Genomic DNA, 20,550 nt, shown 5'->3' on the forward strand with positions numbered 1-20,550 from the left:
TGCTTTTTGGTGTTTTGTTTGTTGTTGATTTCTAGCTTAAGTGCCAGGTTAGGTTGTTTATTTGATTTGTTTTCTTGCTTCTTGAGGTAGACCTGTATTAAGATAATTTCCCTCTTAGAACAGTTTTGCTGCATCCCACAGGTTTTGAACTGTTATGTTTTCATTTTCACTTGTTTATGTATTTTTTTTCCTTTTATTTCCTGGTTGACCCATTCATTGTTTATTAGCGTGTATTTTCACTTCCGTGTATTTGTGTCCTTTTCAGATTTGTGTGTGTGTGTGTGTGTGTGTGTGTGTGTGTGTGGTTGACTTATAGTTTCATAGCACTGTGTTCTGACAAGATTCATGGTGTGACTTTGATCTTTTTGAATTTGTTGAGGCATGTAATATTTATACAGCCAACTTGTGACTCCACAACATAAAAGTTGTATCTTCTTGTTGGGGGGTCCCCTTTATTATTATGTAGTGTCCTTCTATGTCTCTTATTACATTCTTTGTTTTAAAGTCTACTTTCTTCAATATAAGTATTGCTACTCCAACTTCTTTTCACATCCATTTGCACAATAAATATTCTACATCCCCTCACTGTCAATCTCCAGTCAATCTGTAGTTGTCTTTTTGTCCAAAATGATTCTTCTGTAGGCAGTATAGAGATGGGTCTTGTTTTTTTCATTCCGTCACCCTATGTCTTTTGATTAGAGCATTTAAACCACATACATTCAAAATAATTTTTGATATGCATTTATTTTCATTGTAATACTTGTTTTGTGGTTGTTTCTGAAGATTTTCTCTGATCATTTCTTCTCTTTCTCTCTTTCATGGTTTGATGGGGTTTTTTTAGTGATATTTTGCATTTCTCTCTCTTTATTCTTTGCATATTTATTACTGATTTTTGATTTGTGGTCACCATTAGGTTTGTATATAACATTTTTTGTATATAGCAGTCTATATTAAGTTGGTGGTCATAAGTTTAAACCCAAACATTACTCCTCTCTTCTCTAGATATATGGTGTCATATGTTATATGTTACATCCTTTTATTTTGTGAGTTCCTTGACTGAAATTTGTTTCCAGAAATATTCATCTTGAGTGCTTTTGTGTTTCCTACCTTCATACTGTCACTTTTGGTCTCTCCTCTCCACTCAAAGAGTCCTCCTAAATATTTCTTGCAGGTCTGGTTTAGTGGTCATGAACTTCACTGGTTTTGTGTGTCTTGGAAACTCTCCTATTATGAATAATAGCCTTGCTAGATGGAATATTCTTGGCTGGATAGAGTACATTTCCCATTCAGCACTTTGAGTATATCATTGCACTCCCTTCTGGCTTGGAAAGTTTGTGCTGAAAAATGCTCTCATGGCCTTATGGGTTTTCCCTTGCATGTGACTGCCTTTTTTTTTTTTTTTTTTTTTTGTCTTGCTATTATAATTTTTTCTATAGCCCTATGTTTTGCCTATTTAGTTACAATATGTCTTGGTGTGGTTTGCATTGGTTGATTTTATTGGGGGTTCTCTGCCTTCTGTATCTGGATATCTGTTTCCTCCTTCCACATTAGGGAAATTTTCTGCTATTAATTCTTCAAATAAATTTTCTGCCATGTTTTTTCTTTCTTCTTCTTCTGGGACTACTCTAATATGAATGTTGTTATGTTTGATGGAGTCACTGACTCCCCTGAATGTATTCTTATTTTGCACCATTCTTTTTTCTCTTTGCTTGGCTTGATTACTTTCCATTACACAGTCTTCTAAGTCATTAATTTGTTCCTCTTCTTATTCCAGCCTGCTGTTCATTCCATCAAGTGTGCTTCTAATTCTGTTTGGTGAATCCTTTATCTCTGCTATGTTATTCCTTATCTCTTTATTAAGAGTCTCACTCATGTCTTCCACTTTTTTTCTCAAGTCCAGTGAGTATCTTCATAATTTTTACTTTAAATTTCTATTAGGCATGTTACCTATATCTGTTTCACTTAGATCTCTGGCATTGGCCTTGTACAGATCTTTCATCTTTCACAGATCATTCTTCTGTTTTCGCATTTTGTCTAAGTTTCTGTGCCTGCCTCTCTGTATTAGGAAAGTCAGCTACTTCTCCTGTTCTTGAGGCTAATGGCCTTATGAAAAAGAGGTTCTGTCGTGCCCTGAGGTGTCACGATCCCTGTTCCCCAGGGCCTGGCACTTCAGGGAGTGTCTCCAATGTGTGCTGTGTTCACACTGCTCTTGTGTCCTGATTGCTTTGTCCTTCATGCCCCTCATCTGCAGAGGCTCTCTTTGCCTGTGTGGGCAGTGTTTGGTCTCTGGCCTGAATGTGGTGAGTTTCAACTTGGTGTGCTCTGGTCTGCGTGTGAGATGAGACTTCTCACCACTGCTGCTGGAATCATGGCACCCCAAACACCCAGGTTGGGAGATGAGGTGTGGGCAGGGATTTGGTCTGGGCTTTTGGGGTTGGGGGCCACCTGTGCTGGGACTGAGGCCAAGTGTGACTGGGAAGGGTGATTCCACTGGAGCATGGGGAGGCAGGGCTTGGTAGAAGCAAGTTAGAGAGCAAGTGTGGGTCCTGTGCTGGTTCCCAAAGGTGACCATGTCTATATGCTGAAGGGCAGGGGAGGGAAATGGTACCTACCAGTTCCTTTGTTCCCAGAGGGGTCTCTGTGAAGGCTGTCTTTCTGCAATATTCTCCAAGGTGAGCAAATAACCTCCCCACTGTGTTCTCCAAGTGCTCTTCAGATTGCTGTTTCCATGCTGTATATCCACAGGCTCTTTGCTTGCCTTTTCTCCAAGAGCAGCCTCAATGCTGTTTGAACTCTCCCAGGGCCAAGTACACTGTCCTTATAGTACCCTAGGCTTTAAGCCCCACTGCTTGCAAAGCTCACAAAATTTGGCCCCCTCCCTTTCCAAACCAATTGCTGTGGAGATTTGTTTTCTCGTGTGTGCTCACCTGTGTTTCAGTCTGTCTCTCACCATTCCCTATGACCACTACTCCTTTCCCACCTCAGTGTTCACAATCTGTTTCTTCTCAGTTTGGGGAAGAAAACTGAATCTCTACACATCTTACTTCATTGACGTGGCTTGTTCTCTACCTTCAGTTGCAGAATTTTTTCTGCTGGTCTTTAAGTTAATTTCTAGGGTATTTAGGATGATTTGATAGTTATCTAGGTGTATTCATGGGATGAGGTAAGCCTAGGATCCTCCTACACCACCACATCTACCTCCTTTCTCTTGTGTCACCCTATATTAGAGGTTTCTACCTTGTACTTCCATTACTGTTTTCTTGACTAATGCCTATCAGTAAACATTTATTTTGCTATAAATGTATCAAGAAATTTGTATATCCACTCATACACACTTGGGAAAATATAAAACTAAGTAGTTCCATAGGGGAGATAAGAAAGTTGTTATAAATATTTTGTTACAGTCAATATAGATGAGGGTTAGAAAACCATAATATACTGGGATCTCAGATCATTTACTTACTGAGAGGAATGCATTCAGGAGGAGGGAACCAGCCATCCTCTGTACAGGTCATTACAGTCTGCTCATTTTGAAGACTGTGGCCAGAATTGCAGTTAACGCTTACATTTTCACCTTGTACATATTTAACTCCTTGTTTTGGATACTCTCCATTTTTCAAATGATTGAAGATACATTGTCCTAAAAATAATGAAAGTAAGAAACAAAAAATTTTTAAAACCCATAAGTTCAGTGAAAATAGCCAATTAAAAATTATTTGTACAAAATTGTTTATAATTAAGTCCTTGTAAATGATATAGTTATTTTCAGAAAGCCTCTCTCTTTATCTTTAGTGTGATTTTTATGAAGAACTCTTCATAAAAGGAAAAACTTATATTGGTATTTTTGCTCACAACATTCATCCTTTGGCCTTATGTTAGTCATACTAAGCTTAATTGTATTCACTTATGTGTTTTCCCCCCTCTACTATTTGAAATATTTATACATATACAATTATAAAGTTTGACTTACTGCGGCATGGTACTGCTGGTGACCATCCTTCTTGTGTGCAATGAATATGTTCCCAGGGCTTTTGTGAAACAGTCACAAAATTTTGATCACAGGAATACCAATATTTTTCTCCTACGCGTACTGGAAAGTTTTGTCTATAGTTACTTTCATGGTGTAGACTACCATGTTTTATTTCTGGAAAATCACAACGATTCCCTTGCAATAAAAACAAAACAAACAAAAACAGTATAAATGATGTTTTACCTTAAGAAAAAAATCAGATGGAAAATGAATTGTTTCACTGGTGAATTATATCCTCTTATTAGTCTAATTTCACTCATTGCATCAGGTTTTCTAGGACAAGAGAAGTTATAAAATTCAGATGACTGGGATATGCTAATGAAGTTAAAATTATATCTTGTGGGTCATGTGATATATAAACTTGTATGAAGACTCTTCATAAATAAATCTCTACAGATCTATTTGGGTATGTATATGCTCTACCGACTACGTATATCCTAACCCTGGTATGTAAATGAGCAACTTGTTTGAGAGATGAAAGTACTGATTTTATTCCTAAGATCATCTATCTTCTTTATTTTCTTTGCTGTTCTCATCAGAAATCAGAGCCCTGCCTTTTCTTCTCAGACCACCTCAGTGTAGGGAAACAGTGAGATTTTTTTTTTAGGTAAACATTCATTAATTTACTTTTCTATTTATTCAAATAGTGTAAGAAATATAGAGAAACACATTTTCCATTCATCGCATTATACAGAAAACTAACCTTCTAATTAATGCCTGAAACCAATCATCAAGGAAAGTTTTGATTTAATCAGACAAATGAACTAGGACTATTTCTTAATATTCAAATAGTTCAGATTACAGCAAACATTTGATTGTTATTTCTAATATTAATTGGAGAATGTAGTGTTTTAAAGTATGTCACATGTGTCTCAGAACATATATAACATATATTATGTACATGAGGTGATTTAAAATGTTATTCATAGTATGTCATAGTATATAAGGTTTATACGGCACACATTTATGACATATATATCATATATAATGTGGCATATGTTGTAACATGTACACGTCATATATATGAGGTGTTTATAACATGTCATATATATCATAATATATAATATATATATTTGAATACAAGTGAACATTAAAAAAATTTTTTTTCAACGTTTTTATTTATTTTTGGGACAGAGAGAGACAGAGCATGAACGGGGGAGGGGCAGAGAGAGAGGGAGACACAGAATCGGAAACAGGCTCCAGGCTCCGAGCCATCAGCCCAGAGCCTGATGCGGGGCTCGAACTCACGGACCGCGAGATCGTGACCTGGCTGAAGTCGGACGCTTAACCAACTGCGCCACCCAGGCACCCCCGAATACAAGTGAACATTTAATGCAACCATAGTTCAATTCTTTTTAAACACCAAAATGTCGTATTGTAATAGAGGTATAATATAATTGCATTTTATGAAGTTTCTTATATGTGGAATATTTTACACATGTTTAAGTGTTATGCTGTTTCTAACACATTTATATATAATATTTCCCAGAAAAAATTTCCGTTTTCATTTGATGATTTAGAGATAATCTAGTACTTTTAATACCATACCAGTGTTAGTTTTTTCCCCACAAAATGATTCTATTACAAGAACCGTTGTGCAACACACGAAAAAAAGTTCCAAACACACACACACACACACACACACACACACACACACACACCCCCAAGGATTCATTATCATCTTCATCTTCCTTTTTTTTAAGGTTTATTTACTTATTTTGAGAGAGAGAGAGAGACAGAGAGAGAGACACAGCATGAGCAGGGGAGGGGTAGAGAGAGAGGGAGCCTGAAGCAGGCTCCAGGCTCCGAGCTGTCAGCACAGACAGCCCCACAGATGTGGGGCTCAAACCCAGAAACCATGACCTGAGCTGAAGTCAGACGCTTATCCGACTGAGCCACCGAGGTGCCCCTCATCTTCATCCTTCTAAAATACACTGGTAACATTTTCTTTCCTGTTTGATTAAAGTTTCCAGTAGTTTCAGCAGACTTATGTAGATTATGCACCTTGAATACTTGAATATACTGATGTTTTTCTTTAGTAAAGATTTGTATATGATACCTTCTCTAGATATAGATTCTTGGCCTCCAGTTTATAGCTCTCATTGATAAATTTTTTCCACCACATTTTTGAAGCTTCCAATATTGAGATCAAGTGTTCATTTAGTCTTATTCCACTTAAGTAACCTTCTAGGTATTTTTCTCCACTACTCTTTGACGATTTAGATGAACTTCTCTTTATCCTTGTATGATCAATTTCATCATGATACATCCCAGATGAGTGTCATTTAACAATCATTCTACCTTGCGCAAACTTCCGTGTTTGGATTTGCAAGAGTAGAGTCTTAAAGAACTCAAATACATTGGTGTAAAATTGTGAAGGAGAGATTTGAACCCTGGTGGTCTGATTTTAGAACAAATCTGGTTATCCACCTATTATGGGTTTTCAAAGGATATCAGTTAGGAGTTAAGATGGTGGAGAAGTAGGGGGACCAAGACTTCACTTGTCCTTCAAACACAGCTGTTTTGGGGTCAGAACACTTGGAACACCCAGGAAGTCTAGCTGCAGAGTGACAGAAAAATCTGCACACGTGGAGGGAGACAGCTTGGTGTGACAGACATGCGTGTATGTGAATTGGGAGACATAAAACAGCATGGGTACAGAGGGGAGGGATCCCTTCTGTGGACAGACAAAAGGGAGAGAAATAGAAGCTGTGGATTGTGGCATTGTGTTAGGACAAGAGAAAGACCTTTTCCAGACCACGAACTGGGGAACAAGAAATACGGAAAAGGTCAGTCTCTGCTTTGCAGATAGCCTTAGGAGCTGAAGATAAGAGTTTTCAAAAGTGTGTGGCATTCTCTGGACCAGAGCCACTGCTGTGTGCACATGCCTGGGGGGGGTGTGGGGGGAGAGGAGTCAGCCCCAGGGTGGGTAGAGATATCAGGGGTGCACTGGGAAAGAACAGTCCCCTCCTTTGAGTACTGTGGGAAAAATGTATATTGTTCCCCCAAGGACTAAAGACCCGGCAGGCACCAGCCATATCTGCAGGGTGGAGTGGCGCTATCCCAGAATTGGGTCCATGTGGTACATGATCCTTGAAGACATGGGATTTTGAATCTCAGCCTAGCACCTAGGAGGCACAGGAGAACTGTGGAGCAGAGCAAACTACCTGCCTGTGCTACTCTGTGAGGGATGCCTGAACAGCGAGGTTTTGGTTTTGTTTTTTTTTTTTAATTTTTTTTAACCTTATTGATTTTTGAGACAGAGAGAGAGAGCATGAACAGGGGAGGTTCAGAGAGAGATGGAGACACAGAATCCGAAACAGGCTCCAGGCTCTGAGCTCTCAGCACAGAGCCCGACGTGGGGCTCGAACTCACAGACCGCAAGATCATGACCTGAGCCGAAGTCGGATGCTCCACCAACTGAGCCACCCAGGCGCCCCTGAACAGCAAGGTTGGAGAAACACAGTCCAGGGAGGAGAGACTGGGGTATCGCCATTTTTCTCCCCATTGCCAACGTGGTGGGTCTACAAGGAACAGGACAGTGGCTCCTAATGGAGGCAGGGCCTGGTGACAGGAAACCCTACCCCGCTGTGCCTGGCAACTGCTTATCTACTAGAGCAGGACTCACACTGGATGAACCAGACAACCTCTCCTCCAGACCAGCAGAGATGGTCCCAGGTATCAACAGACTACTGTCCTGTGGTTTTGTACGCTACTTTGTTGCCCTTTGTTTTCTTTGCTTTTCTTTGTTTTTCTTTTTAACCTTTTTTTTTTTCCTTTGGAATCAAGCTCATATTCTCTGATTTGATTAAAACAAATTTTTTTAATGTTTCTTTTTGAGAGTGAGAGAGACCGAGCATGAGCAGGGGAGGGGCAGAGGGAGAGGGAGACGCAGAATCTGAAGCAGGCTCCAGGCTCTGAGCTATCAGCACAGAGCCCGATGTGGGGCTCGAACTCACAAATATGAGATCATGACCTGAGTTGACACTGGACGCTCAACCGACTGAACCACCCAGGCGTCCCTGATTTTTGGTCTATTCATCTCTCTCTCTCTCTCTCTCTCTCTCTCTCTCTCTCTCTCTCTGTATATTTCTATATATCTTTTTTTCCCCTGCTTCGTTTGTCTGTGTAATCAGGCATTTTAATTCTATTCTTTTACACCTTTTTTGTATCTCCTTCTTTATTTGCCTTTCTCTCTTTCTGGATTAAGCCCTATAGTTTCTTTGATTCTCTGCTTGGTCTTTTTTTTGCCTCTTCCATTTTTCTCTTTGTACGGGATCAGGTCCCGGTCTTTTTCCTTCTTTCCACAGTTGCTTCAATGAACAAATAAAAGCACCTGGTGGAATGTCTAAATGGTGGAATGCCTAAGATGGTGTCTAAACAATCCACCACCAAGAGTAAGGAAGACCTGGCTAGTGGATAGCGCAGCCAAATACGCAACAACAACACAGTGCATGCAACACACTCCAAAAACACTTCCTGAAGTCCCAGGCCTTGGACAGTGTAGGACTCCTTTTTAATATAGTAGTTCTCAAGGTGCAGGACATAAAACAAACTACTAAAACACATAAAATACAGAAACCAGGCCAAAATGATGAAATGAAATTCTCCTGAAAAGAAATTCCAGGAAGAAATGACAGCCAGGGAATTGCTCAAACCGGATACATGCTCTAATCCTTTTTATTTCCTTCCTTCTGCTTTTTGGGGTTTTGTTTGTTGTTTTTCTAACTTCCTTAGTCATCAGGTTAGGTTGTTTATTAGACTTTTTTTCTTGCTTCTTCAGTAGATGTGTATTGCTATAAACGTCCCTCTTAGAATCGGTTTTTCTGCATCCCACAGGTTTTGAACAGTTGTGTTTTCATTTTCACTAGTTTCCATGTACCTTTTTGGTTTTTTTCTTTTATTTTCTGGTTGACCCATTCATTGTTAGCATGTTATTTAACTTCCATCTATTTGTGATCTTCACATTTTTTCTTGTGGCTGACTCCTAGTTTCATTGCATTGTGTTCAGATGTGTTGCATGGTGTGATTTAGATCTTTTTCAATTTGTTGACACTTGTTTTGTGGCCTAATATGTGTTTTATTCTGCAGAATGTTCCATGTACACTTGAAAAGCATGTATATTTGGCTGTTTTAAGATGGAATGTTCTGAATATATCTGTTAAATATATCTGTTCCAGTGTGTCTAAAGGCATTGTTTCCTTGTTGATTTTTGGTTTAGACGATCTTGTCCATTAATGTAATTGGTGTGTTAAAATCCCCTACTATTGTTTATTATGATTGAGTCATTCTTTGCTATTTGTTATTAACATTCATGTATTGAGGAGCTCACATGTTGGGTACATAAATATTCACAATCGTTACCTCTTCTTGTTGGATTGTCCCCTTTATTATTATATAGTGTCCTTCTTTGTCTCTTATTACATGATTTGTTTCAAAGTCTACTTTGTCCAGTATAATTATTGGTACTCCTGCTTTCTTTTGACATCCTTTTGCACAATAAGCATTCTACGTCCCTTCACTTTCAATCTGCAGGTGTGTTTTGCTCTAAAATGAGGGGGTTTTTTTGTAGGCAGGAAAGAGATGGGTCTTGTTTTATTCATTCTGTCACCCTGTGTCTTTTCATTGGAGCATATAGTATATTTACATTCAAAGCATTTTTTTATAGACATGCATTTATTGCTATTTTATTGCCTGATTTATGGTTGTTCCTGAAGATTTTCTCTGATCATTTCTGGTCTTTCTTTCATGGTTAGATGATTTTTTAATGATATATTGGATACCTTTATCTTTATTCCTTGCATATTTATTGTGGTTTTCCTTTTGGTCATCATTAGGTTTGTATATAACATGTGTTGCATATAGCAGTCTGTATTAAGTTGGTGGTCATTTAACTTTGAACCCAAACTTTCCTTCTCTCTTCCTCAGGCATATGGTGTCATATTTTACATCCGTTTATTTTGTGAGTTCCTTGACAGAAATTTGTTTTACAGAAATATTCATTTTTACTGCTTTTGTGTTTCCTACCTTTATACTGACACTTTTGGTCACTCCTTTCTACTCCGATTCGCCTTTAATATTTCTTGCAAGGCTGATTTAATGGTCTTGACCTGCATTGGTTTTTATTTGCCTGGGAAACTCTTTATCTCTCCTTCCATTTTGAATATTGGCTTTGCTGGGTAGAGTATTCTTGACTGGATAGAGTATGTTTCCCATTCATCACTTTGAATATATCATGCCACTTCCTTCTGGCCTGGAAAGTTTGTGCTGAAAAGTGCCTTAGTTGCCATATGGGTTTTTTCTTGTATGTGACTGTCTTTTTTTTTCTCTTGCTGTTTTTACAACGTTTTCTATATTGTTATGGTCTGCCAGTTTAGGTACCATGTATCTTGGTGTGGGTTTGCTTTTGTTGATTTTGTTGGGGATTCTTTGTGCCTCCTTGTGTATCTGGATATCTGTTTCCTCCTTCCAGATTAGGGAACTTTTCTGCTATTCTTCAAATCAATTTTCTGGTCCCTTTTTCCTTTCTTCTTCTTCTGGGACACCTCTAATAAGAATGTTGTTATGTTTGATGGCGTCACCGACTTCCCTAAATCGATCCTCCTTTGCATAATTCTTTTTTCTCCCTTCTGTTCAGCTTGATTACTTTTCATTACTATGTCTTCTAAGTCATTAATTAATGCCTCTTCTTCTTCCACTATGCTGTTCATTCCATCAAGTGTGTTTCTAATTTTGTTTATTGAATCCTTTCTCTCTGCTATGTTATTCCTTATCTCTGTATTAGGGTCTTACTCATATCTTCGAATTTTTCTCAAGTCCAGTGAGTATCATTATACTTATTATGTTCAATTCTCTATTAAGCATGTTACTTATATCTGTTTCACTTAGAGCTCCGGCATTGGCCTTGTACTGCTCTTTCACTTGGGACAAATTCTTCTGTTTTCTCATTTAAGTGTCTGTGCCCGCTTCTGCGTGTAGGAAATTCAGCTACCTCTCCCATTTTTGGGGTAATGGCCTTATGAAAAAGAGGTTCTGTCATGCCCTGAGGTGTTGTGATCCCTCTTCCCCAGGGCCTGGCACTTCAGGGAGTGTCTCCAATGTGTGCTGTGTTCACACTGCTCTTGTGTCCTGATCGCTTTGTGCTTCATGCCCCTCATCTACAGAGGCTCTCTTTGCCCCTTTGTTGGCAGTGGTTGGTCTCTGGCTTGAATGTGGGGAGTTTTAACTTGGTGCACTCTGGTCTGCTTGTGAGATGAGACTTCTCACCACTGCTGCTGGAATCAAGGCTTCCAAAATCCCCAGGTTGGGAGATGAGGTGTGGGCAGGGATTTGGTCTGGTGTTTTGGGGTTGGGGGCTACCTGCTCTGGGACTGAGGCAAGTGTAACTGGGAAGGATGGTTCCATTGGAGCATGGGCAAGTGGAGCTTGGTGTAAGAAGTTAGATAGCAAGTGTGGGCCCTGTGCAGATTCTCACAGTTGACCCTGTGTTTATGCTAATGGGGAGGGGAGGGAAATGGCACCTGTCAGCTCCTGCGGGTCTCTGTGAATGCTGCCTTTCTGCAACATGCTCCCAGGTGAGCAAATAACCTCCCCACTGTGTGCTCCAAGTGCTCTTCAGATTGCTGTTCCCATGCTGTATGTCCACAGGGTCTTTGCTTGCCTTTTCCCCACGAACAGCCCCAACGCCCTTTGAACTCTCTCAGAACTTAGTACACTGACCTTTAAAACCCTAGGCTTTAAGCCCCACTGGTTGCAGGAACTCACAACATTTGGCCCCTTTCACTTTCCAAGCCAGTTGGTTTGGGGATTCGTTTTACCTGTTGGCTCCTCTGTGTGTCAGACTGTCTCTCACCCTTCTCTGTGACCACTACTGCTTTCCTACGTGGGTGGTACAGTCCATTTCTCCTCAGTTTGGAGGGAAAACTGAATCTCTGTGCATCTTACTTCTCTGATGTGGACTGTTCTCTATGATTGGTTGCACAATTTGTTCTGCCAGTATTCAGGTTGATTTAGGATGATTTGATAGTTATCCTCATGGGATGAGGCAAGCCTAGTTTCCTCCTTCTCTGCCACATCCCCCTCGTTCTCTTGCTGGTGTCACCCTACTTTACACGTTCCTTCTTTGTAGTTCTTTTACTGTTTTCTGACTAGTGACCATGTACTTACCAGGAGGAAGGCATTCGGGAGCAGGCACCCAGCCATCTTCTGTACAGGTCATTACAGTCTGCTCATTTTGAAGACTGTAGCCAGCATAGCAGTTAACACTTACAGAGTCACCTTGGAAATACATTTTTGCTGGATATGGATATTCTCCATTTATCAAATAATTAAAAATACATTGTCCTAATAATCATAAAAATAGTAAACCAAATTTGTCAAACCCTAGATTCAATGATAATAGCAAATTAAAAATTATTTGTCCAAAATTTAAATTTTCATGCATAAGTATCCAAAAATAACCTATAACTTAAGACAGACTAAAGCTACTTCCAAACGTTTCAAAAGAAGAAAATCAGTATTTAAATTATTTATCTTCAGTTTTTATAATGAAGATATTTGGAAATGACATAGGTATTTTCGTAAGCCTCTATTTTTAGTTCTAAGGTGATTTTTATGAAGAGCTCCTCATAGAAGGAAAAACTTACATTGGTCGTTTTGCTCATAAAATTCATCCCTTGGCCTTCTTTTCGTCATATTAGGCTTAACTGTACTCACTTATGTGTCTTCCCACACCACTCTTTGAAATATTTACGCATACACAATCATAACAAGGTTGACTTACTGCGGCACGGTACTGCTGGTGACCATCCTTCTTGTGTGCAATGAATATATCCCCCGTTCTGTTTTTTATCTGTCACGAAATTGTGGTCACAGGAATAGTAATATTTTTTTCCTACAGATACTGGAAAGTCTCGTCTATAGTTATATTCATTGTGTAGTAGTCCATGTTTTATTTCTGGAAAATCACAACGTTTCTCTTGCAATAAAAAAACAAAAACAAACAACAGTATAAATAATCTTTTATCTCAAGAAAAAAATCATATTAGATATTGTTTCATTGGTAAATTTACCCTCTTATTAGCATAATTTCACTCATTGCATCAGGTTTTCTAGGACAAGAAGTGTTGGAAATATGGATTACTGGAATATGTGATGAAGTCATTGCTAATCAAGTTAACATTGTATCTTGTGGGACTTATGAGATATAAAATTGTATGAAGATCGAGGAATAAAACTTGATAGATCTTTTTAAAGGATTCTCCTTGAGTATGTGTATCCTCAGCATGGTTGATTAAATGAGGAACTTGGTTGAGAGATGAAGGTATTGATTTTATTTCTCAGGTCATCCAACTTTTTATTTTCTTTTCTGTTCTCATCAGAAATCAGAGCCCTATCTTTTCTTCTCAGACCAACTCAATGTAGGAAGATAGATTTTTTTTGGATTAACATTCATTAATTTATTTTTCTGTTTACTGGAAATAATGTAAGACATATAGAGAAACACAAAAATTTTCCATTCATCACATTATACAGAAAAATTACATTCTTCTTAACCCCTCAAACCAATCATTGAGGGCAGTTCTCTTCTTCATTTAATCAGAGAAATAAACAAGGACTATTTTTCAATATCCAAATACTTAAAATTGTGGAAAACATTTGAATGTTATTTTTTTTAATTTTGTTTTAGAGAGAGAGGTGGCGCAAGTGAGTGAAGAGCAGAGAGTAAAAGAGAGAGAGAGAGAAAGAGAGAGAGAAGCTGGGCTCACCTGGGGCTCATGGTTTTACCTGAAGCAGGGCACTGGCTCACCCAAAGTGGGGCAACGAGCTCACCTGACGTGGAACTCGAACTCACCAACTGTGAGATAATGACCTGAGCTGAAGTCAGATGCTTAACAACTAAGCCACCCAGGCACCGTATTGTTAATTCTAATTTTCATTGGAGAAGGAATGGTTTTAAATTATGTCATACATATGTCGTAATATGTATGACATATATCATATATATGAGGTGTGTTAAAGATGTCATATATATTTCACCATATATATGACACTTGTCATATAGATGAAGTGTTTAAAACTATCATACACAGTATGTCATACTATAATGATATATATCATATATATCAAGTGTTTAGACAGTATGTCATTTATGTCCCCAATATATATATTTTTGAATAAAAGTGAACATTTAATGCAACCATAGTTCAATTCTTTTTAAACACCAAAATGTCATATTTTAATTGAGGTATAATATAATTGCATTTTACTGAGATATTCTTATATATGGAATATTTTTGACATATGTTTGAGTGTTATGTTGTTACAGCACATTTAGGTATAATATTTTCCAGAAAAGTTTCCCCTTTTCATTTGATGACATAGAGATAATTTAGGACTTTAATACCAGACCAGTATTGGGTTTTTCCCATAAAATTACCCATAAAATTACTCTATTACCTTGTACAACACATGAACCCAAGTTCCAAAACACACACACATACACACACAAACATACCAAGTATTAATTATCATCTTCATCTTTTTTTTTTTAACTTTTATTTATTTTTGGGACAGAGAGAGACAGAGCATGAACTGGGGAGGGGCAGAGAGAGAGGGAGACACAGAATCGCAAGCAGGCTCCAGGCTCCGAGCCATCAGCCCAGAGCCTGACGCGGGGCTCAAACCCACGGACTGTGAGATCGTGACCTGAGCCGAAGTCAAACGCTTAACCTACTGAGCCACCCAGGCGCCCCTCATCTTCATCTTTTTTCAGTACACTGATCCATGCTCATCTTGTTTGATTAGAGAAAGTTTCTAGTAGTTTAAGCTGACTTGTTATGTGGATCATACCCTTTGAATCCTTGTATATACTGATGTTTTTCTTTAACAAAAATTTGTATATGATACCTTCTCTAGGTACAGATTTTTGGCCTACAGCCCATATCTCTCATGGATAGATTTTTCCCTCCGCATTTTTGAAGCTTCCAAGGTTGAAACTAAAAAGCTCATTTAGTTTTTTTCCTTTTGAGTAACCGTGAAGTTTTCTCCCCCCATGACTTTTTGAAGATTTAGATTATTTTCTCTTTTTCCTTGGATGAATTTCATCATGAGACATCAAGATGTGTGTCATTTAACAATCTTGGGCAAGCTTCACTCTTTGGATTTGCAAGAATTGAGTCTTAAAGTACTCAGTTAAATTACCCGTAAAATTGTAAAGGAGAGATTTGAACCCTGGGGGTCTGATCTCAGAACAGCAGTGGTTGTTCTAGTGTTTCAAATGATATCAATTAGGAGTTAAGATGGTGGAGAAGTAAGGGTTCGAGGATTTCCCTCATCCCGGAAACACAGCTGTATTGGGGTCAGAACACTTGGAAATCTATCTGCGGAGTAACAGAAAAATCTGCACAGGTGGAGGGAGACAGCTTGGTGGGACAGAGGTGCTTGTATGCAAACTGGGGGGGATAAAACAGCATGGGCGTGGAAGGCAGGGATCCGTAGAGAGAAAAAAGGGAGAGAAAGAGAAGCTGTGGATTGCCCTAACGCAAGTTAGGACAAGAGAAAAACCTCCAGATCGTGGACTGGGGAATAAGAACTATGGAGAGTGCCAGTCTCTACTTTGAAAACAGCCAAAGGAGCTGAAGACCAGAGTTTTCAAAAGTGTGTGCCATTCTCGGGACCAAAGCCACTGTCACGTGCATGTGCCTGGGGAGGAGGAGAGCAGTGGCAATCTCAGGGGCACATCAGGAGAGAACAGTCCCCTCCGTCGAATACTGTGGGGTGTATTGCACCCTAAAAGACAAAAGACCCTGCAGTCGTCAGCCATATTAGCAGTGCAGAATGGCACTACCCCAGAACCAAGTGCCTATGGTGCAGGATCCATTACTATATCGGGTTTTGAATCCCAGCTGAGCACCTAGAAGTATGGGAGAACTGTGGAGCAAGACAAGCCACCTGCCTGCGCTACTGTGTGAGGCCTGCCTGAACAGTGTGGTTGAGATTGGGGTGTCATCATTTTCTTCCCCATCACCAACATGGTGGGGCTTCAGGGAAAAAGACCCCAGCACAGGCGTGATCTGCTTACGTGAAGCCCCACCCCTGTGTGCCCGGAAACTGCTCATCTACTGGAGCAGAACTGACACTGAGTGAAACAGATGACCTCTTCTCCGGACCAGCACAGCCGTAGGTCCCAGACACCAACAGACAACTGTCCTGCAGTTGTGTATGTTAGTCTGTTGCCCTTTTTTCTTTTCTTTTCGTCTTTCCTTTTCTTTCCATCTCTTGTCTTTTCTCATCATTTCTTTCAACCATCTTCTTTTTTTTCCTTTGGAATCAGGCTCTTAGTTTCTGATTTGATTTTTGGTCAATTCTTATAAATATATATATTTTGTCTTTTCTCTATGTTTCTGCTTTGTTTGTTTAGGCAAGCATTTTTACTTTATTTTTTTACAGTTTTTCTATATCTCCTTCTTCTTTCTTTTCCTTTCTTTCTCTCTGGATTAAGCCTTATAGCTTCTTCGATTCTCTGCTTGGTCCTTTTTTCAGACCTTTCATTTTTTTCTTTGTATGGGATTAGGTCCCCTGCCCTCTCATCTTTCTAGGGATACTTCAATGAAAAATCAAAGCACCCCTGGTGGAGGGTCTAAACTATCCACCACCACAAGTAAGGAGGAGACTTATAGAAGACTGTTTGGTGGGTTACAGCAACCAAATACACAACAAAGGAGGGCATGCAACACACTCCAAATACAATTCCTGAAGTGCCAGGCCCTGGGCAGTGTATGACCCCTTTTAAATATAGTAGTTCTCGCAGGTGCAGGACATATAACAAACTATTAAAACACATAAGGACAGAAACCAGGCCAAAATTATAAGATGGAAGAATTCTCCTGAAAAGAAATCCCAGGAAGAAATGAGAGCCAGGGTAGACATGTAAGGGCAGTAACAGACCTATCCACTGAAACTTGGCAGGCCAGGAGGGAGGGTAGGAAACATTAAATGTGCTGTTAGGAAAAATATGCAGCCAAGAATCAATTATCTGGCAAGGCTGTCATTATAATTGAAGGAGAGATAAAGGCTTTCCCAGACAAAAAAAAACAAAAAAACAAAAAAACTAAAGGAGTTCATGACCACTAAACCAGCCCTGCAGGAGATTCTAAGGGAGACTCTGTGAGTGGAAAGCAGCAAAGACTACAAAGGACCAGAGACATCACCACAAGCATGAAACCTACAGGTAACACAATGACACTGAATTCGTATCTTTCAATAATCACTCTGATGTAAATGGACTAAATACTCCAATGAAAAGACATAGGGTTTCACCACGGGTTAAAAAAAAAAAAAGATCCATTTACACGCTGCCTACAAGAGACTCATTTTAGTCCTGAGGACAACTGCAGATTGAAAGCGAGGGGATGGGAAACCTTGTGTCATGGTACTGGATGGCAAAAGAAAGCCAGAGTAGCCATACTTATACCAGACAAACCAGATTTTAAAAGAAAGACTGTAATAGGAGATGAAAAATAGCATTTTATCATAATTAAGGGGTCTATTCTTCAAGAAGAGATAACAGTTGTAAAAATCTATGTCCCCAATGTGAGAGCATCCAAATATATAAATCGTGTAATTACAAACAGAAATAAATGTATAGATAATAATACCATGTTTGAAGGGGGCTTTAGTACTCCACTTACAGCAACGGACATAGCATCTAGGCAGAAAATCAATAAGGAAACAATGGCTCTGAAGGACACATTGGACCAGATGGACCACTTGGACATTCTCCAAAATAGATCACATACTGGGTCACAAAACAGAATATATAAAAGGACTGAGATCATACCATGCATATTTTCGGATCACAATGTTATGAAGCTTGAAATCAACCACAAGAAAAAATTTGGAAAGCCCCAAATGCATGAAGGTTAAAGGATATCCTACTGAAGAATGAATGGATCAACCAGGAAATTAAACAAAAATTTAGAAAATATACGCAGGTAAATGAAAATGAAAACATGACAGTTCATACCCAATGGGATGCAACAAAGGCAGTCCTAAGAGGAAAATACATTGCAGTTCAGGCCTAGTTCAAGAAGCGAGAAAGGTCCTAAATATAGAACCTAACCTCACACCTAAAGGAACTAGAAAGGCAGCAGCAACGAAAGCCCAAAGCCAGAAGAAGCAGAGAAATAATAAAAATTAAAGCAGAAATAAACAGTATACCATCCAAAAAAAAACAAACCCTAAAAAACAAAAACAAAAAAACATTGGAATGGATTAATGAATGTAAGAGTTGATTTTTTGAAAGAATAAACAAAATCGATAACCCTGTAGCCTCACTTCTCAAAAAGAAAAGAGAAAGGACCCAAATAGATAAAATTACGAATGAAGGAGGAGAGATCACAACCAACACCACACAAATACAAACAATTATTGAAGAACATTATGAAAAATTACATGCCAACAAACTGGACAATCTGGAAGAAGTGGACAAATTCCTAGAAACTCACACACTACCAAAATTCAAATGGGAAGAAATAGAAAATTTGAACAGACCCATAAGCAGTGAAGAAATTGAACTGGTTATCAAAAATCTCCCAACGAGTAGGAGTCCGGGGTTAGATTGCTTCCTAGGGGAATTCTACCAGACATGTAAAGCGGAGTTAAGACCTAATCTCAAGCTGTTCCAAAAAATGGAAATGGAAGGAAATCCTCCAGACTCACTCTATGAAGCCAGCATTACCTTGATGCCCAAACCAGACAAAGGCCCCACTGAAAAGCAGAATTACAGGTCAATATCCCCGATGAACGTGTATGCAAAAATTCTCATCAAGATACTAGCAAATTGACTTCAACAGTGTATTAAAAGAATTATTCATCATAATCAACTGGGATTCATTCCTGGGCTGTAGGTCTGGTTCAATATTCACAAATCAGTCAACATCATACATCACATTAACAGAGGAAAAGATAAGAACCATATGCTCCTGTGAAGAGATGCAGAAAAAGCATTGGACAAAATACAGCATCCTTTCGTAATAAAAACACTCAAGAAAGTAAGGATAGAAGGAACATACCTTAACATCATAAAAGCCATATATGAAAGGCCCACAGCTAATACAATCCACAATGGGGAAAAACTGAGAGCTTTGCCCCTGAGATCAGGAACATGACAGGGATATCCACTGTCACCCCTGTTGTTAACATGGTATTAGAACTCCTAGGCTCAACATTCAGACAACAATGCAAAATAAAATGTATCGAAATTGGCAGACAAGAAGTCAAATTTTCACTCTTTGCAGATGACATGACACTCTGCATGGAAAATCCGAGACACCCCACCGATAAACTGGTAGAGCTGATACATGAATTCAGCAAAGTTTCAGGATATAAAATCAATGTACACAAATCTGTTGCATTTCTATACACCAATAATGAAGCAACAGAAAGGAATTGATCCCATTCTCAATTGCACCAAGGACCATAAATTACCTAGGAATAAACTTAACCAAAGAGGCAAAAGATCTGTTTGCTGAAAACTATGGAAAATTGATGAATGACATTGAAGAAGACACAAAGAAATGGAAACATTCCATGCTCATGGATTAGAAGAACAAATATTGTTAAAATGTTGATATTACCCAAAACAATCTACACACTCGCAATCTCAATCTAAATGGCATCAGCATTCTTCAGAGAGCTAGAAGAAATAATCCTAAAATTTGTATGGAACCACAAAAGATCCTGAATAGCTGAAGTAATGTGGAAAAAGAAAACCAAAGCTGGAGGCATCACAATCCCAGACTTTAGCCTGTATTACATAGCTGTAATCATAAAGACAGTATGGTATTGGCACAAAAACAGATGCACAGACCAGTGAAATAGAAAAGAGAACCCAGAAATGGACATACAAATTTATGGCCAACTAATCTTTGACAAAGCAGGAAAGGGTATCCAATGGAAAAGAGATAGTTTCTTCAGCCAACGGTGCTTGGGAGAACTGGACAGCAACATGCAGAAGAAAGAAACTGGACCACTTTCTTACAACATACACAAAAATAAATTCAAAATGGATGAAGGACCTAAATGCTAATGTTAGGTCCGTGTTAAACAGGAATCCATCAAAATCCTACAGGAGCAAACAAGGCAGCAACCTCTTTGACCTTGGCCATAGAAACTTCTTACTTGACATGTTTCCAAAGGCAAGAGAAATAAAAGCAAAACGGAACTATTGCGACCTCATCAAGATAAAAAGTTTCTACACAGCAAAGGAAACAATCAACAAAACTAAAAGGCAGCCGACAGAATGGGAGAAGTAGTTTGCAAATGACATATTGGATAAAGGGCTAGTATCCAAAATCTATAAAGAACCTACCAAACTCAACACCTGAAAAACAAATAATCCAGTGAAGAAACGGGCAGGAGATACAAATAGACACTTTTCCAAAGAAGACATCCAGATGGCAAACAGACACATGAAAAGATGCTCAACATTGCTCATCATCAGGGAAATACGGATCAAA

General features: G+C 38.9%; 1 protein-coding gene across 1 annotated transcript in view; it reads right to left on the reverse strand.

The window, feature by feature from the left end:
• The window catches only part of LOC102900754, a 160,140-nt gene that overhangs the window by 75,770 nt on the left and 63,820 nt on the right, over positions 1–20,550 (reverse strand). Inside the window, exons 8-11 of the mRNA XM_045048630.1 lie at positions 12,813–13,007; positions 12,197–12,373; positions 3,971–4,165; positions 3,464–3,640 (exon numbers count right to left, since the gene is read on the reverse strand). Of these exons, the coding sequence (XP_044904565.1) occupies positions 3,464–3,640; positions 3,971–4,165; positions 12,197–12,373; positions 12,813–13,007 (744 nt within the window). The remainder of the gene's footprint in view (positions 1–3,463; positions 3,641–3,970; positions 4,166–12,196; positions 12,374–12,812; positions 13,008–20,550) is intronic.

Source organism: Felis catus, chromosome F1 (genome assembly GCF_018350175.1).
Source record: "Felis catus isolate Fca126 chromosome F1, F.catus_Fca126_mat1.0, whole genome shotgun sequence".
NCBI lineage: Eukaryota > Metazoa > Chordata > Mammalia > Carnivora > Felidae > Felis > Felis catus.